Consider the following 18,313-nt stretch of genomic DNA (forward strand, 5'->3'; position numbering starts at 1 on the left):
GGAGTTCTCGGGACCTACCTGAGCTCAAACTTCCCTCTCGCCCAGCAAATTGGAGGGAGCCCTGGGCTAGTGGATCTTATAAGCTCAGGGGTCTCTCCTGGGACTGTATGCTATACTCACTCCTTATCATTTATTTTAAAACAAAATTTTAAAAAGTTTTCATTCATTCATTCATTCATTCATTTATTTTCTGCTGCTTTTCCGGGGCCGGGTCGCGGAGGCAGCAGTCTTAGGAGAGAACCCCAGACTTCCCTCTCCCCAGACACTTCCTCCAGCTCCTCCAGGGTGATCCCGAGGCGTTCCCGGGACAGCCAAAAGACATAGTCCCTCCAGCGTGTCCTGGGTCTTCCCCGAGGCCTCCTTCCGGTGGGACATGCCTGGAACACCTCCCTAGGTAGTCGTCCAGGAGGCATCCGAAACATATCCCTGAGCCACGTCAGCTGACTTCTCTCGATGTGGAGGAGTAGCGGCTCTACTCCGAGCTCCTCCCGGATGTCAGAGCTCCTCACCCTATCCATAAGAGTGCGCCCTGCCACCCTTCGAAGGAAACAAATTTCCGCCGCTTGTATCCGAGATCTTGTCCTTATGGTCATGACCCAAAGCTCATGACCATAGGAGAGAGTAGGAACGTAGATTGAACGGTAAATCGAGAGCTTTGCCTTTCGGCTCAGCTCCTTCTTCACCACAACGGACTGATACATAGACCACATTTCTGCTGCCGCTGCATAAATCTGCATGTCAATCTCATGTTCCATCCTTCCCTCACTTGTGAACAAAACCCAGAGATACTTAAACTCTGAATGACTTTTCACCAACCTGGAGATGGCAAACCACCTTTTTCCGGTGGAGCACCGAAAAAGTTTTTTACTTTTTAGTTTTTTACTTTTTAAAAAGTAAAAAATATAATTATATATTTAAACAAATTGTTTCATTTTTAACTCTTTTGTCAAGTTTTTTTTTGTGAATCATTCTTTTTTCTTACTAAATTGCTAGATAAATAAAACAAGTTGCCTTATAAACCAATCATAAACTATTTTACCTGAGGTACATTTATGTTGTTTAAAGGAGGTTTTATATACATTTATTTGGATTTTTAAAATAGGCTAAAATCACTGTATTGAAAAAAATCATGTTGAAATCTGTTTTCAAACATTTGCATAAACTACAATGGAAAAACTTTTACCAAACAAATTCCAGTATGTGCAAAAATGTAATGTGATTTTGTTATAAGAGATCATGTGATGATAAAAATGTGTGTGAATGGAGAAACCAGCAGGCTGAGCACATTGTAAAACATCTGAAATGTTGTTTTGGTCATTCTAAAACGCCTCAACCGCTTCAGAATTAGGGTTATTATATTATCAATTATCTCCAGAATCCAGAGCGTCTGTGGTCCACATCTCCTGCCTTCAAAGACCACTATGCATTCAGTGCATGTTGGCTTTTGACTTCTGGGATGCAAGCAATTTATTAAAAAAATAAAAGATTCACGCAGCTTCTCCTAAAGCTGCAAATTCTTCTTTTACTGGTATATTTGGCGCCAGTTATTCAGGAAGTGACAATTTTGTTCTCTTTGGCTCATCAGATGGAAACGCTGCTTTATTCGCATGTCTTTTATGCAATAATACTGTTTTGCGCATACATTTAATTTGCATCTTTGGATGTAAACATAGCTAATGTTGTGGTGTGAATGAACTGCCAAAATGCATTAAAATATTTTATTTTTAGTTGGTACTTTACCGGTGGACTTTTTACATGAATCACTCCTATTCAAATGCATTTGTTATCTCAAGTTGAACTAATTACTACAATGTTTTTACATAATAATATTATAATTGCATCAAAACAGTACAGTTTGTGATGGAACTGAAACCTGTCTGAAAAGTCATTTTTGCAATTATATTCAGTGCCACTAGCAGGCAACTTTCAAGTTTAATATATAATTTCAGCCTGATCTCACAAAAAAAAACGTAATTCCTACAAATTCGTACAAAATTCAAAATTCATTCGAGTTCAGTCGTACGGAAATGTACGATTTTAAAAAGAAGGCGTGGCACAAATCAAAGCAAATCATACTGAACTGTACAAATGGGACGTACGAATTCATACGAATTAGCTTCTAAATCAAAAAGTTACGAATTGCTGTGAGATTGTTTCGATAATTTCCAATCCTACTTTGAGATGCTTTTCAAACACCTTTGTGTGTCTCTGAGTGTATTGGAATGAATTTTTGGCCATGCGATGAGGTTCAAAACCAGTGCATTGGCTGAAATTAGAGGCTTCATGCTCCTGCTTAATGTGGATCTCCTCTCTGCAGTGTGCTTCCTGTCCTGAGGTTTACATGGTTTATTTTTCTCAACATGACCCCCACAGTTACCCCAACCCCTGTGTGTGTGGCAGCGTCAGGGCCAAGGGAGCCCAGGCGCCACACATTCGCGCTCCGCTCTCCTTCCCCTCGCTTCTCACTGGAACTGAGACCTCAGAAACACATGTCTCTGATCAAGTGCAGCCTGCGTCATTGGTTAGTAAACACGCAGCTCCAGGAAAACCAACAGAGAGCACATTCATCTTCAGCAACCCTGTGACTTAGTGAGTGTGTGATTCATTATTCTGTAATAAGGTCTCTCTGCTTCTCCAGCGGCCCTCTGGCAAACTGCAGAGCTCTTGGAGAGAACGACGAGGGCCTTTGTTTGCCGTTTGTTTGGTGGTTTTGTTTAGATGCTATTGTTCATGGGAGACTTGATGCAGAAGTGTCTCTGTCTGTAATTAGCCTCATATTGGGGCACATCTGATGGACAGACGCTGAAAGATTCAGGTTATGTGAGGTGAACTTTGCTATTAAGATGCGTGATTTTCTCATCTGTCAAATCTGACATTGTTAGGAATAAACAAAGCTTTGGCATTAAACTGCACTTACTTTTTCCCAAGCCCATGTTCTGTTCGTGTACCTGTCAATATGATATTTATTACACTCGATTGCATAGATTGTGTGCAGAACTGAGTTATGGAAGTAGGAAGTCATCAAGGCACGTCTGAATCCATTATTTGTAGATTCACTTAAATGCCTCCAGCTGGTAATTTTTTAAAGGTAGCGCAGATGTGTCCTTCAGTGCTCATGATTTCCCACCATTCTGCTCTTGCAATCCAGTGGTTGGTTTAAAGAATAAAAATACCATCTGACAGAACATATGAAAACAGTAAGTTAATTATAAGCAAGTGTTTTTTCATCCGCTTTCAGTGCAAACTTGTGCAACACAATGCAGTATTTTGATATAAATATTGCTGGAGTTAAAGATGCAGTAGATGATTGTCTTCAGACACAATTTGTGGTTGTGCTGGTTGAAAGTCTCTTCACATTCCAACAGTAATGATTAAAGTAAATGATCTAAATGTGTTTATATGTATTTTATGCTGGGTAAGGCATAAGACTATAAAATGTTCATCCAATTAAATATTGTCAAGCTGATAATTCGCATAATTCTGATAAGTAGCCCAAACGGTCTGTCAACAAATGTAGATTTGTACATCTGCGCACCCGGTTACGCAGATCGGCCATGCGCCGCGTTCACCTGCACACGAGAGAGCAGAAAAACAAATGCTAAATTAAAACTTTAAGACAAGCTTGGCATCCAAGTATTATAATAACTAACAAAATAATCTCAAAGAACCCTAAATGTGAGTAATTGATGACTTTTTTCAGAGAGTTTTCAGTTTTGGGTGAACTATCCCTTTATTTATTTATTCATTTTCTTTTCAGCTTAGTCTCTATTAATCTGAGGTCACCACAGTGGAATGAACTGACAACTTATCCTGCATATGTTTTATGCCGCGGATGCCCTTCAAGCTGCAACCCAATACTGGGAAACTTCTGTACACACTCATTCATGCACTACAAACAATTTAGCTTACTTACTTTCCTTATAGCGCATGTGTTTGGGGGAAACCGGACCACCTGGAGAAAACCCATGCAAACACGGGGAGAACATGCAAGCTCCGAACAGAAATGTCAACTGACCCAGCCAGGGCTCGAACAGCGACCTTCTTGCTGTGAGGCGATTGTGCTTCCCACTGTGCCACCATTCTGCCCACTATCCCTTTCATTTTGGGGATTTTATTCATGCGAGTACAGTACACTTATTATTGAACTTTAACAGATGTGCTACATAACCACCTCACTTTGGTTACCACTGTTTGAGATCATCTGATGACGTGATGTTAGGATGTCTCTGAAGGCGGTCCGAATCCATTTTCCATCATATTTAAATGTAGTCTGATAATCCACTACATAAAGCTTCTTCAGTTTCAGACACAACAGCGCTCTAGGGAACTAACAGCAGAGATGCTTTTTGAACTTTAGAACACACGTGGGGAGAAATGCATGACTTTTGCATTGGTCCAGTTTGACACAGACAGTCCGGCGGCGGCGGAGCATTCCCTCAGGCCCTCATTGGTCGTGGGTGCAGAAGCAATGCGTGTTTATAGGAGGCTGACAGCTTCTTCCTGTATCCCAGGCCCCGAGCCCCAAGTCCTGGCCAAGGCCCTGGCGGCGCTCTCCCCCTGACTGAGTGGGAGCACAGGCGTGGGAGGGAATCTGGAGAGGGGGATGGGGCTCGTCCCGCAGTCACCGAACACTTGAGCCCACTTGTTCTCCCTCTGCAATGTCAGGCCAATGTAAACTCCCATTTCCTGCCTGGGACTTTGGTTGTCTCTGAGGGAGAGAGATGATCCTCATGTGAAGTAAGGCAAAGACACATCATGCCTGTGCTCAAATTTAGCCATGCAAAGTTGAGAAAGAGCGAAAGAAAAGGGAGTAGAGGCGCACACACGAGCCATGAGAAAAGGGCTGGAATGTTAAACACATGCTTTATGGCAGCAGCAGCAGCCACTTTTGGTAAATTACAGTGAACGTTCTGGCACTTGGGAACGCGCAGTGGGGAAGAAGTTCTCCGATTTCAGGGCCAGACGTCTCATTATCCCTCAGGAACGACTGTATGAGAGTGCATATTTAGTTTTCATTTCTCTGCACAGAATGTGCACTAAATATTGCTGCGGGTTGCGTTACAGCAAACTCTCTGGCGGCGCATTGGCGTGTTGGCTCACTCTACGTTTACTTTCCAGGTTTGGAAAGGTTCTTTTTTTGGGCAAATAGTGCTTGCTATACTAGCGTGTGGTCTTTTTAACTGCTGACGGAGCAGAGTCGAGTTTTATCAGGAATTTCTTCTTTAAAGTTTCTCACAGCAACTCTGATAACGTCATCTCATTAGACTGACTCTCCCTCCCCTCTGGGCTTGTTACAAATCGACCACATTCTGCTTCCATTTCATACAGATGTTTTCCAGAGCACAGGGAGAATTGCATCCTTCCAGTCTTGCACTGCACCTAAACATGAATTAACCCCAGTTTCATCATCAAAACATAAAGTTTAGACAGTTCTTTCCAAACCAGACCCCCGCAAAGGATTACACTGTGGTGAAGTGCGTGTCAGCACCTGACACATGCATTCCAGAGATTGTGTATGACTGTGAGTGGTTGGGTGACTAAATAGGAAGAGGCTAACAGTCTTTCAGACGTTCAGATCTGGGACAGCACATGGAAGGACTTACCTCATGCTTCACAAACGCACCTACATTTACTATGAGAGCTCGCTCTTGCTCCTGACACAGCTGACTCACTGTCTGGATCTAACACTTCGCTCTGATTAATGCAAACCTGTGTTTCCGCTACCAGCATTTTAGGAGAGTACAGTACAAGTTTTGTTCAAGAATAGATTTTAGCTTTTCACATCATGTGAACAATGGCGTATGGAAGCCTGTTTCCCCTCAAAGAAGTCAATGAAAAGTGAGTTTAAGCCAAGAAATAAAGTAATTATGTTCATTGTAAAGTACTTGTGAGAAATAACATCATAATGATGAGACACAAAAATACTTGATGAGATGCACAGTGGCAGTTGTGAAGAACAAAGCTATGTAATGAGAAAAAAATGACCATTGAAAGAAAAAAAATTACTCTAAACGAGAAACGTTTGCGATTGTTAGATATGTCATATTATCAACCCCAGAGACAGGCTGATAATTTCTCAAAAAGAGGACCTTTTTGCAATTACTTGCCTCAATTTGTATTAACTATGAAGTTGAGTGTTTATAGATTAAATACTGTATTTTAGTGACATTTTAAGCACTTTTTTCTGCAATAACTTGTTGGATGATCATCATAACCGCACTTTTTGGTGAACTACAAACATTTCCTAAACGTTTAGAATAAATAAAATGAAATGTGTTATTTTTGAAATACAAATTTGTCACATGGTATATCATTAGAAAAATTAATCTGTTAAAGTTTTAAATTAAAAAAACTTTAAGGTCAAGTAGCCTATTTTCATCTATTAGGCAAATAATATTCTTCGTTGAGTTATTTGCACAATTTATGATGGCATAGCAGTCAAAATAGAACAAATGAGCTCATATATGGGACAAATTCTGGACCTTTGTCAGTGGGGTGTGGGTCTTTCGAACCACCGGAACTCCCCTGTCTTCGTGCCTAAATATGCAACATATTGTTGCAAAATTGCATTGTGAGATTCACAATAACAAAGTTGAAGTCACAACTGCAAGAAAACAAAAGTACAATAGTGAAACATGAAGTCACTTGAAATTGAGATTAAAATATAACTTAAAAATTGCGAGATTCAAAAAAGCTGTAATATTATATTTATAGTCACAATTGTCAGAAAAATATGCAATACTGAGAAATATAGTCATGACAGACAAAAGCTGTCTCATTTCAGAGGCTGCATCCTTTGATCTAGATCTAGACTTCATAGGTGAGTCTTTAGAAGTCCACACAGTCTGAACTGAGGATTTATGAAAAGAGATGATCTAGACCTAGCAAGCATAAAAGTTGCTGTTAATAAGTGGTAATAGAATTTGTAAAGACTTTTTTCTCAGTGATTTCATTAATTTTCATTCTGCTTAGTCTCCGATTTATCAGGGGTCACTACAGCAAAATAAACTGTCAACTAATCCGGCATATCTTTATTGCAGCGGATGCCCTTTCAGCCGTAACCCAGTACTGGGAAACTCTTAGACTGCGTCCGAAACTGCCTACAACCCAGTAGGTACTGCATTTGAATTTAAATTAACTACTTTGCCATTACAAATGTATGTTCTATACAGTATGAATGTGAGCAGTATGAGCGGAACTCGGATATACTACTCTGTACTGCCATTTTGTCATGATCTCGTGACCTACCCACGTGAGTTGCGTCGCTTCACTCCCATTCATGAATTCTTTCGCAGGGCATCATGGGATAGCATAGTGTGCATCGGATGCACACTTCAGAATCTCACCGAAAGTAGTTAAGTCATCCAGGTACTTCTCGCGTACTGATTTTCGAATTCTATAAATACAGACATACTACTCGGCTCACATACTGATTTTAGCGTACTATATAGTATGGAAGTATGCAGTTTTGGAAGCAGCCAAAGTGATCTTAAACTTATATTATGCAATCTGAAGACAAAACAAGGTTCACAAAAACTGGAAATACTGTATATTTCCTTTTTTACACTTTATTTTGAAGCTCTGTTTGTTGAATTTAAGTTACATTGCATCTACTTGCCAACTAATTCTCTATAGATTATAAGTAGACTGTTAGGTTGGGGTTAGTGTTAGTGTAAGTTGACATGTACTCCCAAGGTTTCTTATAGTCTGTTAAATTTCTGATGAAGGAGCAGTATCAACAGATATTAAGCAGACAGTCTACTACTACTCAAATGGACTATGAAAATAAATATACATACATGTACACATAAAAATGTAAACTGTCTATAAAATGGCTTAGTAGTAAATGTCAAACTCTTTTTGTTTTTATTATGCGTTTAGATACCCAACACAGCCTAATACGAACATTTAAAACTGTAATCCAGAGTTTGTAATCCACCAGTTGTATACTTTATTACCTGGGAAACAAAGGATGCATTTCGAATCTGTATTTGAAGGAGCCTTTGATTTTTGGGGGGAAATGAGAGTGTCTTAGTCGTGATGACACATCGCCCTTCGAATGCATCCTTCTGAGGATGCAGCCTCTAAAATGATACACAGCTAAAGATGTGAGATTGCCAAATAAAAGTGTGAGACCTAAAATAGGTTTAATCATTAAGGGATTCATTCTCACTATTTTGATGTACAGAGTTGCAGTGTGAGATATAAATCTGCATCGTGAGACTCAAAATTATGAAGAATGAAATTGCAAATGTGTAAAACAAAGCTACATTTTGATGCATAAAGTGGCAATTTTGTAATTTAAAAAGTTTAATTGCAACATATAAAGACACATATTTTTATTCCAGAATGGAAAGAGCCTTTCATAGTAGGGATCTGATCCTCGCTCAGTCCTTTTTTTAGGCATTAGTTACACAGGCAAGGTTTTGAGGTCAACAGATAGGAGTGCCTTATATCAATGCAGCATACACACGCAACTCTTCCAACGCTCATAAGCAAAGCTTCCAACATGAAAATATTTATGTAAGACATTCCATCAGTTAGCCTTGCAGCAATACCTCCTGAAGCAAAATTGCAGTTTGAACGAACACAGAGCCCTCAGATGACTAAAACGCCATCAGGCCACAGTGACATCTTTATGTCTTGTATATAAAAACAGATCTGCTGCACTGGACATGCATACACTTTAAGATCAACACACATCCCATATGCATAAGCAGGCCAGGATCTGTTATGGTAAACCGTTTTGTTTGCAGAGAGGAAGTGTGTGTGTGTGCGTGCAGTGTGACAGGTGTGTAGAGCAGGTGCATGCAGTTGTCCCTGTGCTGTCATAGCGCATTCACCTGTTCACCTGCCACCCAGCAAACATCACAGTTACAAACCAGTGAGTCACTCCTATTCATGGGAAATGAGCCACTATAGTGCATTTCAACAGCTTCAAATAGTGAGCCGTCAGGTGTTTTTAACTGTAACAAACGCAGCGAGCACGAACCAAAGTCTTTGTATAAACTTAAATTATTTTATTGAATGGAAATGATTTGGATAAATACAAAGAAACGTCAAATAAGGAATGCTAAAAATTGCACTAAACTTATTCGGTTTTAAGAAAATACTTTATGCACAAATTCTGCCATCAATAAAATATGTTGATAAAATATAGATAGGTGTATAAAATTGGTGGTTGTTTAATAAGAATGTCCATTTCTTCACGAATTCATTTTGCGCTACGACACTGTGTACTCTCCAAAGATGAGTCCTCCAAAGTCCACACAGGCCAAACTGAGCAATTTTGAAAGTAGACGATCTAGCCTACGGAGGACAGATCTCATCACTTAGCAACCAACAGCCGTCAGTAATAAGCAGTCATAAAATTGGCAGTGGTGAAAAGAGTACTGTAATATCGTACATAAGTTAAAGTACCATTACTTGGCTAAAAATATAGGGTAGGTAAAGTAAAAATATCTGTGGTAAATATTACTCAAAGTATGAGTAAAAAGTAGCCCTTTCAAAAGTACTCAAGAGTAGTGAGTATTATGCTATAAAAAGCTGATGCATTTACATGTAATTTGTGAATGTGTGTAAACGTAACATTCTGTAGTGCATTTAGTTACTATGACACAATGTCATAAGGAGATAATATAAAGGATGGATTTAGGTTGTGATGTCAGGTGACCAAAATCCAATGTCTTGCCAGAGTCAACGTTTTTTTGAAATCCAGTAAATGACGTGAAATGACATTGATATTTGGTTGATTTTAGGTGTGTTAGAAAGGAACCAAAATTCAACGTTAAGCCAACATCCTTAACCAACATCATATTGACGTCAAATACTGACATTTTTTCATCAGGTATGGCAACCAAAATCCAACATCGGATAGAGGTCATAGTAACATCCACACAACATCAAGCTGTAATATCATTAGACGCTGATATTCAGTTAATTTTTAGGTTGGACGTTGAATATTGACGTCGGCCAGACGTTGGGTCTGATGTCAACCTGATTTTCATTTCCAAACATAATACAACATCCCTACGACGTTGGGGTACAATGTCAAACCGACATCATGCTGACATCCTGTGTCTGCTGGTTTAAGGCCATTTCAAGGCGTCATACAGTAAACATCCATCATCTTCTTATTAGTGACACCCATCTAAACAATAGGCTTCAAACTCAATTCCTAAAGGACTGCAGCTTTGATCGAACACAGCTGATCCAACTAATGAAGATGTTCATGACTCTTATTTGGATCTGCTTTGTTTGATAAGGTTGGAGCAAAACGGTGCAGAGCTGCGGTCCTCCAGGAATTGAGTTTGAGACCTATGATCTAAACAGCCTCTGGTTAATGTCTGTAAAGTTTTTGGAAATCTTGGACACTTTAAATGCTTGCAAAAAGTTTGCTGCAATTATACATTGCCCATGTCTTGAGGTAGTTTATTATGATGCGATTTACCTTCTATGTGGGATTTGATTGGACAGGAATCACAGGACTGATTTTTTAAAATCCCCATAGACAAGAAAAAAATTGTAAAAAAGCAGTGACTGCCGGTTGAAGGAAAGTAGTGGAGTAAAAGTACTGATACAGCACTAAAAATGTACTCAATGGAAAGTAAGTACACATGACTTAGTAAACACAGTGAGCACAAACCAAAGTCTTTGTATAAACTTAAATTATTTTATTGAATGGAAATGATTTGGACAAATACAAAAGAAATAAGAAAAACAAAATGCTAAAAATTGCACTGAACTCATTCGGTTTTAAGAAAACACTTTATGCACAAATTCTGGCATCAATAAAATGTGACGAAAAGTTGATGGAATATAGATAGGTGTATAAAATTTGGTAGTTGTTTAATAAGAATGTCCGTTTCCTCACAAATTCAGAAGTGTCTCAAAACTCTTTAAATTACACACACACAAAAGAAAAAGCATGGCTTTGGTTTCAATGGTCCAATCACTCGATATAATAATACAAAATGAATGGACTTCAATACTCTTTGGTAAATTGGAGTGCACTTAAAACTGTACAAAAAAAAGAACAATAGACAGAGTAAAAAAACAATCTTTGGTGAAAAGAATTATTGGGAAAAAAAAACATGCGATGCACCTTCCGCATGCAAGCTACAAACCTCTAAAACCAACAACATCAAAAAAAAGTAAAACAGTCAACTGTGCTCCATAAGGACTCTCTCCAAGTGTGTTTCTAGAGAAATCAGCAGACGCCACCTGTTTTCAGAGATGTGGCGGTCAGGGCACCTGTTAGCACACTGCCTCCGCACCACACAACAGCTGTCTGTGTGTGTGTGTGTGTGTGTGTGTGTGTGTGTGTGTGTGTGTGTGTGTGTGTGTGTGTGTGTGTGTGTGTGTGTGTGTGTGTGTGTGTGTCTGTGTCATGCTGAGAGACATACCCTACCATAGTCAACCCACCCCCAACCTGACAGCAGCTGCTTCAGGACACCCTTAACATTCATAATTCCTTCATCTGAAGTATTTTGGTTAGAGGAAAAAGGCATTTGGAAATGTTTTAAGAAGTCCGCTTTAATGATGCGTCATCCTTCTCCTGTTGAATATTGTGCCCGTTTAGAGAAGAAGCTTTTCTCATTAGTCCTGAATTAGAATAAAATGGCTATTGGACATTGGCCGTGGAGGGACAGCAACCGGCCGCGCTGTGTTTCTGCAGCAGTGACATGCGACTAAAGGTGCGAGAGCAGGTGCTGCACTGGTATTTCTTCACATCTGCGTGGGTCTGCAGGTGCGCGCGCAGGTTCGAGCGGTCTGCGAAGGCACGGTTACAGTGTGGGCAGGAGAACGGACGCTCACCTGAGAGGAAAGAAAGCGGTAAAAGCTACAGTTAGATGTGTGCTTTGTAATCAACTTGGGTAATCACAGTCACATGGGTGACTGATTAAATCAACTGAGAGTACACAAAATAAGTGGATGCTCAGCAAGGATGATAACAAGAGGGCTCACTGGAATTCTCGATCCACTTATCTAGGCTTATCTGGCCTCTCACACTAGTGATTGATAAGATTGTCCTATTGTGTCATTGTTAAGACGACGTCAACACAATGATCAATGCAAAGCAAGTCTATTGAGGACAAACTCAAGTGACTTGAGTGAATCACTAAACTAATGGTGATGCATTAATGAAATGACCGCTAAAAGAGATTCTGGAGGCTTCAGAAGGAAAATGAAGACATTTGCTTTGAAAGAGACTACGCATGGAACGATAACCTATTACAAGGTTAATCGTGGTTTGATTCATGGTTTTAAAGCCGCAAGTTTTTTTTCCCCATGTTTTATTATGGGTTAATTTCACCTTTACTTTTTTATGGATAGTTTTTTAAAGGCAACAGTATACTATGGTCAATAGAGGAAAAAGTTTTTTACCCAGACATTTAAAAAGAAGATATTTTAGAGCAGTAATCACAATACTGTGATTACTTGATAATTTTATTCAAGGTTATCATAGCGTCAGAATTTTATACCGGCCCATGCCTAGAAGAGATTACTTAAGATCGAATTTGTATTTAACATTAGAAAACTTTGTTATGTAGAATGGAGTGGTGTAAGAGGAAAAAACATTGGAGAATATAGAAAATTTCATGGTAAAAGGGAAGATTTTACTTTGTCTTAAAATTAATCTAATTTGGAACAAAAAAATTTTTATTTTATGAAATGGTATCACTTTATTTTGAGGGTCCCTTTAATGCATTTTGTTGAATTTAAGTTACACTGCCAACTAATTCTCTATGGATTACAAGTAGACTGTTAGGTTGGGGTTAGGGTTAGAGTAAGTTGACATGTACTTGTAAAGTTTCTTATAGTCAGTTAAATGTCTATTGAAGGAGCAGTCAGCAGATACTAAGCAGACAGTCTACTAATGCTCACATGAGAAGTAATTGACATGTAGTTGCAATGCAACTTTTAGTCAACAAAATGTGCAATAGGGACCATCAATTAAATATCTAAATAAATAAATAACTTCTAAAACAAATTTAAAGCAATTTAGGTGAAAAAACAAACTTTAAAGCTTAATGGCTAGATACAAGTATAATGAAAATAATTAAATGTTCATTTTAAATCCTTATTCAAATGAAACTAAAAGCTAAAATAAAAAAATATTCTTAAATGGAATGTTTCTATTATAAGCTACAAAACTTTTTTAAAAATTTAATACAAATTACCTCCATTTTACACAGGAAACGTCCCATGTAAAACAGAACAGATTAGTAAAATGTTTTACTAATTGTAGCATTTTGCTACATTTAAAATAAAAATATTAAATATATATATATGCAATTTTTAAATAAAACAACTTTAAAATACATAAAATGGCTCCTTTAAAATAAACATTTTTATAAATCATCATGAAACAAATTTAAAGGAACAATCCTCAACATTTAAGTAATAAGCCGCTTCCTACACTTGTTTATAAAAAAGAAGCTCAGATAAAATATTAATTACCTTCATTTTACACAGCAAACAGGCCATGTAAAATGAAACAGATTTGTAAAATGTTTTACTAATTGTAGTATTTACTTTGCAAAATTTATTCATTCATTCAATTTTCTTCACCTTAGTCACTTTATTCATCAGGGGTTGCCACGGCAGAATGAACCGCCAATTTATCCATCATGTTTCACACAGCGGATGCCTTTCCAGCTGCAACCCAATACTGGGAAACACCCATACACTCTCACATACAGACACATACACTAAGACCAATTTAGTTTATCCAATTCACCTTTACCTCATGTCTATGGACTTTGGGGGAAACCGGAACACCCGTAGAAAACCCATGCCAACACAGGGAGAACATGCAAACTCCACTCAGAAATGCCAAATGACCCAGCTGGGACTCGAACCAGTGACCTTGTTGCTGTGAGGCAACAGTGCTAACCACTGAGCCACCGTGTCACCCACATTTTAAATTATTACCTCAAATTAAAACTAAAAGCTAAAATAAATAAAAACTTTAGCCGTAAATGTATTGTTTCCATTGTAAGCTATTTTAAAAAATAAAAAAAGACCTACTGCCATTTTAAACAGCAAACATCCCATGTAAAATGTAACAGATTGGTAACAATTTTTACTTATTGTAGCAGTTTGCTACATTTTAAATAAAAATAATAAATATACATGCAATTTTTAAATAATACAACTTTAAAATACACAAAATGCTCTAATCAGGACAAAAATCATCATAAAACAAAATTACAGAAACGATCATTAACGTTCAAGAAATTTGCCATTTCCTACACTTGCTGATAAAAAGACGCTCAGATTTACCTGTATGTGTGCGAATGTGTCCCCTCAGCAGCCAGGGTCTGGAGAAGGCCTTTCCGCAGGTGGGACAGACGCAGGGCAGTGTGTGGGAGCGGATGTGCATCTTCAGCGCCCCGAGGCTGTTGTACTCTTTAGGACAGTGCTTGCAGAAGAAGGCTGGTCGACTGGCGGCAGTAACTGCAGCCTCGCTCTTGTCCTCTCTCTGTCCAGCCCTGCTCTTGTTGGAGCGTCGCGGCCTGCTAGTTTGCTGGGGGTGATAGGTGTCAGAGGAATCTGGGCTTGGTGGGTCTGACGTCCGTCCTTCATCTTCTTCCCCACTGCTGCTGCAGCTGATGCTGGATGGGGAGCTGAGGTCCAGCGGGCCCTGGTTTGTGGAGAGGGTGGACGGGGATGGGGAATTGTGAAGGGAAGGTAGCAAGCTGACGTCCCAGACCAGTCCAGTGGTCAAACACGTCACTGGGAAGTCATTGCTGACTGCTGGAAGCTCTGCTAGCGGGTATCTGTCTGGTGAAGTGTCTAATTGGAAAGAGAAAGGGAAAATTATTATTACTCTGAATGTTTGGTTCATCCTATATGACTTAACAGTTTTTTTTTCATTATTATTTAATTAGATGCAATGCAAACAAGATGCAAAGGACCAAAAAAATGCATGTGCTTCATCGAAATGCAACCAGATTCAGTGAAGAAAGAGTGATCTGCTCATCGTGGCTGTATTCGTTTGACCTAATATGTAATAAAAATAGTAATGTAGTGAAATATTTTAGTTTAAAATAACTGTTTTATGTCTTACTGGGTGTTAAAAATATTTTTCTTCAAAGCTGAATGTTCAACAGGTGGTAAAGCTGAAAGTTTAAATATCATTGCCGTCTTCAGTGTCACATGATCCTTTAGAAATCATTTTAATGTGATTTGCTGCTCTGTTATAATCTAATATAGTTAGTGCTCAATTTTAGTTTAGTGGTTCTTATTATCATCAATGGTGAAAACACTTGTGTTTCGTGCAAATCAGGTTGCATTTCACTTTTCAGGATTCTTTGAGAAATAGAAAGTTCAAACTAACAACATTAATTTGATATAACAGATTCTGCAAACCTATACAAGTCTTTATACTATCATTTATCATCAATTTAATTAGTCCTTGATTAATAAAAGTACTTTAAAAGATAAAATCTTGGGTTTCCACAAAACAGTATGTCCAACATAGCTAATAATTAACATGTCTTATGCACCAAATCAGCATATTATAATGATTTTTAAGGATCATGTGACTTAAGTAAAAGAAACTAAAATAGCTCTGCCACCACAGGAATAGATTTTAAAATGCATTCACAGAGAAATTAAGGATTGAAATAATAATCAACATTTCATGTGTTTTTGATCAAATAAATTTAGTCAATTGTGAGCAAAGGAGACTTTTTTCGACTATAATCTAATTCCAAACTATCCAAGTTTGGCTTCACTTGTCGGGTGTGTGATTTGAAGACAAAATGAACTAAAAGATGCAATTTTCGTTATTCTAAACCTTAAAGTCAACCAATGTGACAAGTGTACTGTTTAAAACATTTACATTTAACTCGATTAAAACAGCAGTTCTCACCGTTCTGACATTCCAGCTCGCTGTAGTTTGGCCTCTTGCTGGTGAAATACTTCTTTACCAGGAAAGACCGAGGCATGCTGAACTCTGAAGTTGATCAGTCCACTCCAGTTACTTTCAGGGATGGAAAAACAAAATCCTCCACTCTCAGATAGTCCCAGAAATGCAACGACGATCCAATCCGTGCTTCTCGTAACGTGAACGCTGATGTGAAATGCACTACAATTAGTGAGCCTGTACTTATTTAAAATAGCCTGACAGTCTAGTAAGTGGGTTTACGTCCATTTGGACCCGCCCAAAAGAGCAGCCTACAGACATCGCTGTCGTCAGTGTTTCATTTAATTACCCAGCACTTGACTGCTGCCTAGGTGTGAATGTTCCGAAGCGCACTTCGCAGGTAATACACATGAGCCAATTGTTTAATTCGTGCCTATCAAGATCATGCAAAATAGCCATTGTAAACTCATTGTTTACTTCGCGACTCCAAGCCAATGTGTGGAGATAGCCAGATCACCGTTCATTTCAATAAAAGCTTTTGTGAAAGAAAATGCGCGTGGCTTTTACTAGTTTGCACAATGAACGATGATAGAATTAGCGCGTGCAACATTAATCTGCAGAGCACGTAGATGGTGTTTGCACAGATGCAGCGTTTACAGCTAAAATGTTCTCTGTCATCACGTTTTATTTTAACGTCGAGTGCATTATATATTATACACTGTAACTGGTGATGTTTTATTACCTGCTTTTGATGAGCTGACAAGTGCACAATGCACTTTTCAACAGATGTCAGCGTGAGTCTGGAATGAGCTTGGTTTAAGTGGTTCGTGAAAGTACAACTTTGAATTTGGCTCCCCCTTGTGGTGAGTAAGTTATTTTACGTTGTTTTACGTACAAATAAGAGCACTGCATTTTATTCATGTTTAAGTTACATAAAATACATTAGCGTGTAAGCATTAATAAATAAATAATTAAAAATTAGCCATTTAACTTTGATAAAGTAATGATTTTGCTTTTCAACATAACAATGGTACAAGTAGCCTACAGCAGTTTGTGTTAGAGATTCAGATGCATAAGTGCTTTTAAGCAAATGCAAAAATAAAAGAAAATTGTAAACCAAATTTAGAAAGACACTGAGTACTCTAAAAAAATACCAAGTTTGTCTAAATTTAACCTAAAACGTTGTCTTGTATTTAATAAATGTATTTTTAAATTGCATCAGATGTGTTGCTTTTGTCACATCCAGTATGATGATTTAATACGATTAAAATAACAATTTATTTCAGTGGTCAGAAGTCAAAATCTAATTAACTTTTATAAATAGTTTTGTATTCATCATAATATTTGTCTATTAAATAAAAGTTTGTCGTCAATTACATTTGCTAAAAACACTTTTTTCCATGTAAAAAATACATGTAAAAAGAAAAGTGTGCGTATTAACTAAGTAAATGAGCCCACCCTCAAGGACAACAGTCTAATACGGAGTACGATTAACTTTGAAATCACAAATTAAAAAGGTATGGTTGCGTGTTAAATTTATTATATCTAATTTCCGGTTCATAAGGTCACATTAATCACTTCAGGCAGCTAAAATATTCATTCATTCAATAATTTTTTTTCACATATAACCAACTGTCTAACAACCTGGTCACAGGCAAACAAAACAACACTTAAACCCATAGAGTCACTTTACAAACAATTAAAATACTGGATAAAAAGCCTCTAAGACATCATCATTGTAACATTTTACAAAAACATAAATTGTTAAGCTGGGAAAATGTCATTAAGTGTTCAAACATTTGTCTGATGTATAAAATCATTCATGGTCTGTCATCCCCACCTCTCAGTCAGTTTGTAAACGTCAGGAACACACAGAGCAACACGAGGGGCAGCCCGAGGAGACTGTATTGTCCCACTCCAGAAAAGTAATTTTGGTCAGGGTGCCTTTTCAGTTACAGCTGCACAGGAGTGGAATTCTGTCCCTGGCAGCATCAGAGATATAAAAGCCTTATATGTTCAAAAAACATTTAAAAGTCTGGTTTAATCAGACGTGCCATGATTCCTATTAGAATTAACCTAGCATGTTTCCATTTGTGCCATCTTAATGATTTGTTGTTTAAATGTGTTTCAACTATTTTTATCTCTATTACAAAATATTGGGGTTTTAGTTTAATTTGTATATATTATTTTTTTTATCAACATCTACATAACTATGTATATTTTAGTGCTTCTTAACTATGTTTGATTAATTGTATAATTGTTGTATTGATTTTTTTTTTTTAGGTTTTTCAAGGACAACAGATGAAAAATAGACTTCTGGCTAATTCTGGAACATATGCAGAAGTGCTAATTAATGTACACTGTCCCTACCAAATAAACAAATAAAATAAATCAAATAAAATGAAGTCAGAAAGTTTGGTTCAATATTAAATCAAT

General features: G+C 37.8%; 1 protein-coding gene and 1 long non-coding RNA gene across 3 annotated transcripts; one reads left to right on the top strand and one right to left on the bottom strand.

Annotated features, from left to right (window-relative positions):
- Positions 1–10,650: 10,650 nt before the first annotated feature.
- snai1a (snail family zinc finger 1a) lies at positions 10,651–16,726 on the bottom strand. 2 transcript variants are annotated; one of them, NM_001313699.1, is given in 4 exon segments: positions 10,651–11,817; positions 14,290–14,802; positions 15,884–16,084; positions 16,620–16,726. In NM_001313699.1, coding segments are annotated over 3 exon segments (783 nt in total). In that variant the 5' UTR covers positions 15,960–16,084; positions 16,620–16,726; the 3' UTR covers positions 10,651–11,623.
- On the top strand, positions 16,164–18,282 carry LOC147841802 (uncharacterized). Its single transcript, XR_015502644.1, has 3 exons — positions 16,164–16,277; positions 16,664–16,740; positions 18,161–18,282. It is a non-coding gene; the product is annotated as an uncharacterized LOC147841802 (long non-coding RNA).
- Positions 18,283–18,313: the final 31 nt, after the last annotated feature.

This window comes from Danio rerio, chromosome 11 (genome assembly GCF_052040795.2).
Source record: "Danio rerio strain M-AB ecotype USA chromosome 11, GRCz13ab, whole genome shotgun sequence".
NCBI classification, from domain to species: Eukaryota; Metazoa; Chordata; class Actinopteri; order Cypriniformes; family Danionidae; genus Danio; species Danio rerio.